Genomic DNA, 7908 nt, shown 5'->3' on the forward strand with positions numbered 1-7908 from the left:
CGGCTGCCCAGAGGACAGCGGGAGCTCTCGGCGCCGGGTGACCTCAGGCTGCGGGCGGCCGGGGAGGGCGTCCCGAGCCGAGACCCCCGTCAGCCGGCGCGAGGCTTCGACAGGTGTCGGGGAGTGGGGGTCACTGCACTGTCCTCCCCGGCTGGACTACTCGCGGGCCGGGACCGCCTCCCCGAGCCTCGGCCTTCTCCGGCCTTCGTTCGCCTAGCGAGGACGGGGCCCCAGGCCCGCGACCCCGACTCCCGGCCGCCACCCACGAGCTTCTGCGCCTGCGCGGCTCGCCGTCCTGTGCGTAATCTCTGGGAGCGAGAGGAAGCCGGCGCGAGGTGCGGCTAGAGCGTCCTCTCCAACTCGTTTCCCCGGCGGCCTCCTGGGCTAGAGCGTCCTGACACAGCTCGGATGCTCGGCGGCCCCGGCGGCTAGAGCGTCCTCACTCAGCTCGGATGCTCGGCGGCCCCGGCGGCTAGAGCGTCCTTCTCCTGGGGAGCCGCGTGTGACCTTCCCGCCCGCGGACCGATGCTGCTGGCGGCCGCTCGCCCCCTCTGGGGGCCGTGTCTCGGGCTTCAGGGCGCTGCGCTCCGTCTCGCCAGGTACCGCGGCCCGCCGAGGGCTGGAGGGTGGCAGGGTCGGGGCCCTCGGCCGGCAACTGAGGGTGCAGGTTGGGGGCGGCGTCCGGGCGCGGCGGGCGGTGTGCCGCCCGGACTCGTCGGGGCCCGGCGCAGATGGGCGTCGCGAGGGCCCCCCCACTCCGCCGACTCCTTCGGGCTGCTGAGTGTGCTAGGGGTGGCCCCAGACGACCGTGCACAGGTCCCTGCCTCTCCCCGGGCCTCAGTTTCCCCCGCAGCCCCAGTGACGTGGTAGGTCTTCCATCGCTGGGTCCGGCGTTGTGCCGCCCGAGGGCCCCAGATTCTGAGAGGCTTAGTGTAGCGGAATGCATTCAAGTTACTGTCCTGCGCCCTTGGGCAGATAGTTTTTTCGACCCGGAAGCTAATGTTGTGGGTAGCCTGTCTGCAAATACTCGCGTGGATTTCTAAGGCTCGTTGAAGAATTTAAGGTAGCTGGGAAGTCCCCTTATCCTCGTGGACCCTGGAACCTGAGAACCCCGGGTTGGGACCAAGGAGCTAGACCTGAGCTCATAGCGCCTACCCGCCTGGTCTGTGCCACCCGCTTGTGCCAATCTGACAGACTTGTTTGAATGGGGGGCTAGGCAACAGGTGCCCCGTGTCTGTGCTGTGAGGCTGATGAGATGCGGCGGCCATCGAATGGGGGAGGCCCTCGCCGGTGCACCCCTGGATAACGCGCCCAAGGAGTATCCCCCCAAGATCCAGCAGCTTGTCCAGGACATCGCCAGCCTCACACTCCTGGAAATCTCAGATCTCAACGAGCTCCTGAAGGTATCACAAGCCCAGGCCTGTGTCTTGTTCTTGGTATATTTGGGGAGCGTAGTAAGTTGTCCGAAGCGTGCTCCCTGAGTATGAGGACTGTGTCAGGCTTGTTGTGTGGGTGTCTTCGAACGTGATGGGCAGCTACTGAGACTGCTCTCCCTTCTCCCTGCAGAAAACACTGAAGATCCAGGATGTTGGACTCATGCCGATGGGCGGCACAATGCCCGGAGCTGCCCCTGCTGCAGCAGCACCCCCCGAGGTGGGCGCAGGCCAGGGTCCCATGCAAAAAGGTTTTCCTCTGGTGCCACCATGTCGCGTGGCCAGATTTCTCTCATTGTCCCTCATCTTAAGCCTGCATCAGCCAACACATCCCGCAAAGCTGTGTGTGCTGGCTGTGGGCCACCTGCAGCGTCCTTGGGACCACCTTCCTGCCGAGGATGTGCAGATCCCTGCTCACGTGAAGACCATGTTTCTTGTGGAGGGAAATTGGCGATAAGCCAAATAAGAAGAAAAAGAAAAATTTTACTGAATAGCAGAACATGATAAGTGCTGTGGGAAAAACGTAGGGAAGAAGCTTAAGGGGAGGGGAGGATTACAATTTCCAGGGAGGCCATGATAAGGAGGCGGCACCGTAGGGGAGACTTGAGGAATACAGGAAGAGAGCAGGGCATTCCCAGCAGAGGGCTGGTGGGCACGAGAGCCGTGGGGCACGGCCAGGGCTGGAGCAGAGATGGGGGTGATGGGCAAGCTTGGGTCTCCACGACGAAACCAGCCGACCTGAAGCCACGCACTAATTTGTTACGTTTTTTGTTTGTTTCTGGTTTGGTGGGGGGATGTTGCACTTTCTGTTGGGAAAATTCCAAAATTATCAAGTACAAAGAACAATCTATGTACGTATCACCCAGCCTTGATAATGATTAAGGTTTTGCCGTGTTTACTTTGCTTGTCCCTTGAGGCTTAAGGCACGTGTCCGGTCTGTCCTTTCTCTTTGTGCTCCAGCACGTATCTCTAAACACGGAGGCGTTTTCTTTTTTTTTCTTTTTTTTTTTTAAAGATTTTATTTATTTATTTGAGAGAGAGCGCGCGCACGCACGAGATCCAAGAGGGTCAGAGGGAGAAGCAGAGTCCCTGCCGAGCAGGGAGCCCGATGTGGGACTCGATCCCGGGACTCCAGGATCATGACCTGAGCCGAAGGCAGTCGCTTAACCAACTGAGCCACCCAGGCGCCCTCACAGAGGCGTTTTCTTAACGTAGCCACGAGCCATTTGTACGACAAACATCGTTAATGGTGATTTTCTCGCTCAGTCTATTCAGATTTAGCTAATGGTTCCAGACTTTATAGCAGTTGGTTTATCCCAGCCTAAACACTGTGTGTTGCATGTGGTCACTCGGTCTCTGCAGTCTGGCTCCCGTCCTCAGTCCCCTTTCCCTGGCCATCTTTTACTACGAAATCCAGGTCAGGGGTCCTGTGGGGTGTCCCACATCCCAGACGTGTCTGATGGTTCCAGTGGTATCAGCTCCACTCCTCCATCTGCTGCAAACTGGTAGCTTCATAGGCTGGTGAGATTCAGGCTGAACATGTGGGGCAAGGAGAGACGGAGTTCCTCTGAACTTTATTGTCGAAACTGGAACGCTTCTGAGAATGAAGGGATACTGTCAATAACTGGGGGGCAGGAGGCGCCTGGGGGGCTCAGATGGTTAAGCGTCTGCCTTCGGCTCAGGTCACAATCCTAAGAGTCTCGGGATTGAGCCCCTCATCGGGTTCCCTGCTCCGCGGGAAGCCTGCTTCTCCCTCTCCCTCTGCTGCTTCCCCTTGTGCTCTATCAAAAATAAAATCTTTTAAAAAATAGTAATTGGGGAGCAGATCTAAACCAGGACTGCCCCCAGGCTGCCGCGCCACGTGTCCCCTGCCCCGTGGGGGTGCTGTGTCTTCAGCTGTGACAGCAGGGCCTCTGTCAGCCTCGTCCTCCTGTCGTCGGTCACTCAGCGAAGGTGGGGCTCCGGCGGCCTGTCAGTTTATCATCCACACGGGGTTTGGCTGAGGATGACAATGGCACTGCTTTCCTGAAATGCTGTTGGATAAGAGCTGTTGCTGTCAGCCTGCCTGTCCCACAATTACAGCTTTGAAGAGATAAGGGAACTTGAGTGGGTGGGTGAGGGGAGGCAGATTCAGAACTGCCTCTGGGGAGAAGGCAGTGTTCTGGCCCGGGAGCCAGGTCTCAGCTGGGGAGTGTGGGAGGGAGGGAAGGCTCCACGCGGTTAGCCCCGAGCCCAGCAGGGCTGGTGCGCCTCCAGCTGGAGCTGCGGGCCTTGCTGGCCTTGCTTTGGGGCTTGGAGGTAACAGGACAAGGTGGCCCAGGAGCGATTGTGCCGACTTCACCCTGTGCTTTGTCTCTCCCTCTCCCAGGTAGCAGAAGAAGACATCCCCACACAAAAAGAACGGACACATTTCACTGTCCGCCTAACAGAGGCAAAGCCCGTGGACAAAGTGAAGCTGATCAAGGAAATCAAGAACTACATCCAGGGCATAAACCTCGTCCAGGTGAGCTCCGTGTGCCACACAGGCCTCCCCCTGCTGTCCCTACCATGCGAGCGGTTCTGGGACTGGCCCCTTCTGGGGCAGATAGGTTGCGGCCACCCAGGCCCCATTCCTGACTTTGCTCTGTGGCAGGCAAAGAAGCTGGTGGAGTCCCTGCCCCAGGAAATCAAGGCCAATGTCGCCAAGGCCGAGGCAGAGAAGATCAAGGCAGCCCTGGAGGCGGTGGGCGGCACCGTGGTTCTGGAGTAGGGCCAGCTCTGAGGACTGGTGGACAAGGGTCCCTGGGACCGGGGCGAGGCCCCCCTGTCTGGGACCTGCTGGTGGGAGCAGCCTCCGAACAGAACTGCGGCACTGGCACCCCTGGGCCAATTCCGTTCTGGGACGGGCGGATGGACCGGCGGATGGACCGGCTGGGCCTGGGGGCGTGGCTCCTGCGTGAGCACCAGGGAGACGGACTCCAGAACTTCCCGCGGTCAACATGCACCCCCTGGTGGCAACTGAGAAAAATACATTGTTTGGGCACTGTGTGTGCAGAGTGGTGTATCTGGGTGGGCTGCCAGGTGGGTGGTGGGGAGCTGGCTAGGGTAGCCCCCTCATTCCCCAGTGGGATGTGTGGGGGTTGGTCAGCGACCTTTGGGTCCTTTGTGTGCAGGGGCCTGACCTCCCAGGGCTGGTGGCAGCACACCGGGGGTACGGGCAGCGCCCCTCCTGCTGGGGTGGCAGCAGCTGGCTGCTGCCAGATCATCACTGGGAGGTGGGTGTGGGGCACCTGTGGTGGTCTTTAGCAGACTGAGGTGAGCGGTGAGGCATGTGCCTGAGAATGGCAGGCCCCCGTGCCCCCTCCCTGGCCACGTTGGAAGAATGCAAGGACGGGGCTGTGGGACCAGAGAGGACATTGCGTCTATAGGATAGAACCCCTCAGGACAGGTCTGGGGAGCTGCTGTGTTCCCAGCGGGGCATGCCCCGCACCCAGAGAGTATGCTTCCTGCTGGACTCCTTGTAAGAAGGCTGCTCCCTGACCCAGAGAGCCCCACTGGCCAAGTCTGGCCCGGACAGTCCCAGAGGGTTAATGATTCACCATCCGCGGATCTCTGGGCATGCCTTCCCTCAACAGGTGACTGCTGGGCCACCTGGGTGGGTACGGCTCGCCCAGTATCCTGCTGACCCAACTGCCTTTTCCTGGGGGGAAGGGAGTGGTCTGAACTCAGGGACAGTCCTCAGCCTCGGCCTTCCCTTCCGCAGGTCACCTACAGAGTCCGCTTCATCTCTGAGCCCCTTTGTCTTTCCAGGGGAATTGGGGTGATGACGAGGACTCCCTTTCTCCCCTTCCCTCTTCCTGGGATGATGCGACCTCCTGCTCCATGCTGGACGGCCTGGGGGTGGCTGCTCAAAAGTGCAGGTGATGCCGTACCCCAGGGCCATCAGGCTATCAGGCCATCCCCATTCTGCCTACCTTCCACCAGGCTAGGACAGTGCTTGGATGGTGATCGCTTGGTGCCCCCCACCTGACTTCACAGTCCCTGGTGGTCCCCCCCCAGCTCCAGTGTTGACCTGCTCTGGTCTGTAGTTGGCCAATAAAGTGTCTCCAACCTGGCAGTAGGTGGGGCATGCCCTGAGTCCCTGGAGGCCACTTGGCCTTGGCCCCTGAGCTCAGCAAGGAAAGTAGAAGTAGATCTGCTGTGCATCCTGAGTTGCCCTGATGGTGCCCACATGAAACCTTACAGGTCCTGTCAGGTCCTGGTAGGAGTTAGCATACTGGGTCTTTGTCCAGGCTAACGAAACACGGAAGAGGGAGATCTGGAGCTGACCCCTGCCTCCTGCCCATTCCAGGGACCCTGGTGTCTACCTGGCCCCCCATGTGGCCCCTTGAGGACATGGGAATGCTGCAGTGCAGACAGGCCCCACCCGAGAGGCCTGGCCAGGCAGCCTTGTTCTCAAGACCTCGCCTGACCTCCCCATCTAAAACCTTGGGTTTATGCACAAGTTGTTATGATCCATTTGAGAATTTGGCTGGGGATCTTTTTGAGTTCGCTGACCTAGAGCTTGCAAAGTGCCACCTTTGTCTTAAAAAGTCGCCCCACACTTGGTGCATTTTCCAGGATTCCTCCACGCTTTGCTCTCCTCGAGCGTTTCCAGATCTTCAGGGAGTTCACAGATTGCAACGTGCTGTGCTGCCGCTCTTGACATTTCAGTTCTCAGATCTCTTCAGTTTCTGCTCTGAAGCTTTAGGGATCCGCCGTTCTCACCGCTCGGTCTGCACTGGGGCTTTCTTCCCTACGTGGGTTCAGGACCCTGTCTTGCTGATGTGACCACAGAGAGGTGGCAGCCCCCACCCCGGGACCTTGCCCCTAGCTTTCTGGGCTGTCCCCTCCACTTGCCTTCTCTGAGATTAGCTTCTTTGTAGTCAGGAGCTGGTAACATTACCCTTGGGCTGACCAAAGATTCAGACATCTTGATTTATCTTCAATGAGACCTGGTTCTGGGCAGGTTTGGTGCTGGCTTGGGTCTCCGGAGTGGGCTTGAAGATGCTACTTACTCCCCATGGGACAGTGGACAAGGAGGCCACTCCCCTGCAACCCACCAGCCTGTCAGCTCTGTTTCTTTAAACAAAGGGCTTAGGTGTGAAAGCCATCTCACGTTTTCACATTTCCTTGCAGAGCTTTGGTGTCTCGCATCTTCTCTTTTTTTAATGGAATTGTTTTTCCTAATTTCAGTTTGTTTATTGCTGATATATAGAAATACAATTGACTTTTTTTTAAGTAACCTCTATGTCCAATGTGGGGCTTGAATTCAGAACCCCAAAATCCAAGAGTCACATGCTTTTGGAACTGAGCCAGCCAAGTGCCTCCTCTGGTTTCTTCTGGAAAATTGCTGTGACCCTTCCCCCACTGTGCCTGCCCCCGCCCCACCCCGGGCCCCAAGTTTCCATCTAGTCTACAGCTAGGGTCTTCTTTCCATCCTGCCCCTCTACTTCAGATCCAGCAGGATGCCTGTGTGGCCACCCCCCCGCCCCCGCCACCTCCCAGGGTCCCCAGCATTTCTGGGCTGGACACCATCTCTGCAGCTGTTCCCCAGCTGATGACCTCAGGGGTCAGAGGCCTCCTGCAGTTCTAAAAGACAGAGTCCTTTGTCTCCGAGTGGCAGCTCTAAGTAAATAGGGAGGTTTGCTGGCCCATACTATGCCTCTGACACAGATAATTGCTGGGCGCTCGGCAGGCTCAGGGGACCCAGAGTTGTTTCCCCAATGCCCCTCACACTTCTTCCTTGCGTGGGGGTGGAGGGCTGCAGTGGCCAAGCTGGGACTGCAAGATGTAGGTTCTTCCCTGGGGAAGGGGTCTCTGGCTCTGTCTTCTCTGGGCCCGTGTGGCCCTGCTGTAAAGTGGCCCTGGGGATTCAGATTTCCACTTTGCCCAGCAGGTGCATCTCCGGCTTAGGAGCATACTTCCACCTCCTGTTTGCTGGATGGTGGAATAAGAGTGGGGATCTGCACACATGTGGCTATCTCCGGGGGGCAGGCAGCCACTCCAACTCCCAGGAGCCTGAACTCCCATGGCTCAGAACTTCCTGTCTCCTTGTCCACTTCCAGGATGGTTGTCTGGTCAGAGCACACCTGAGGCTGGACTTGGCTGGGAGCACCGGAGGGCCGCTAGTCTCCCCGAATTGTCTTTTGCCCCTAGTTTTTCTGTAATCTGCTGACTGGCCCCAAGAAGGTTTTCTGCCACCCCCTCCGGATGCACGTGTCCCAGGGCTGACCCCCAGGGCCTGCGTGGCGGAGCCGGGACACTGGGTGCAAGGTCAGGGCCGCGGCTGGGGCGGGCTGTTTCCAGGAGGCCGGCCTCCGGGAGTGGCAGGGACTGGCTGAGCGCCGAGGCCGCTCCTTGGCGGCGACCTTCGGAGACCTGCCCTGGGCGTGGGGGTGACCCTGGGGCGGCCGGAGCAGGGCGGGGTGGGGGGGACGTGGAGCAGGCCACCCAG

The 7908-nt window shown here is 59.1% G+C and overlaps 1 protein-coding gene across 1 annotated transcript; it reads left to right on the forward strand.

The window, feature by feature from the left end:
* Positions 1-370: 370 nt before the first annotated feature.
* Positions 371-4460, forward strand: MRPL12 (mitochondrial ribosomal protein L12). Its single transcript, XM_027626339.2, has 5 exons — positions 371-599; positions 1217-1403; positions 1567-1653; positions 3802-3936; positions 4066-4460. The coding sequence occupies exons 1-5, from the start codon at positions 526-528 to the stop codon at positions 4180-4182; spliced, it is 600 nt and encodes a 199-aa protein (XP_027482140.1). The 5' UTR covers positions 371-525; the 3' UTR covers positions 4183-4460.
* The last annotated feature ends 3448 nt before the right edge of the window (positions 4461-7908 follow it).

Source organism: Zalophus californianus, chromosome 16 (genome assembly GCF_009762305.2).
Source record: "Zalophus californianus isolate mZalCal1 chromosome 16, mZalCal1.pri.v2, whole genome shotgun sequence".
In the NCBI taxonomy this organism is placed as follows: Eukaryota; Metazoa; Chordata; class Mammalia; order Carnivora; family Otariidae; genus Zalophus; species Zalophus californianus.

What these genes read in the sequence shown, in the direction of transcription:
- MRPL12 (XM_027626339.2), top strand. Translation starts at nt 526, where the DNA reads ATGCTGCTGGCGGCCGCTCGCCCCCTCTGGGGGCCGTGTCTCGGGCTT. An exon ending in CTGCAGCAGCACCCCCCGAG is followed by an intron (nt 1,654 to 3,801) that starts GTGGGCGCAGGC and finishes TCCCTCTCCCAG; the next exon opens with GTAGCAGAAGAAGACATCCC. An exon ending in AGGGCATAAACCTCGTCCAG is followed by an intron (nt 3,937 to 4,065) that starts GTGAGCTCCGTG and finishes GCTCTGTGGCAG; the next exon opens with GCAAAGAAGCTGGTGGAGTC.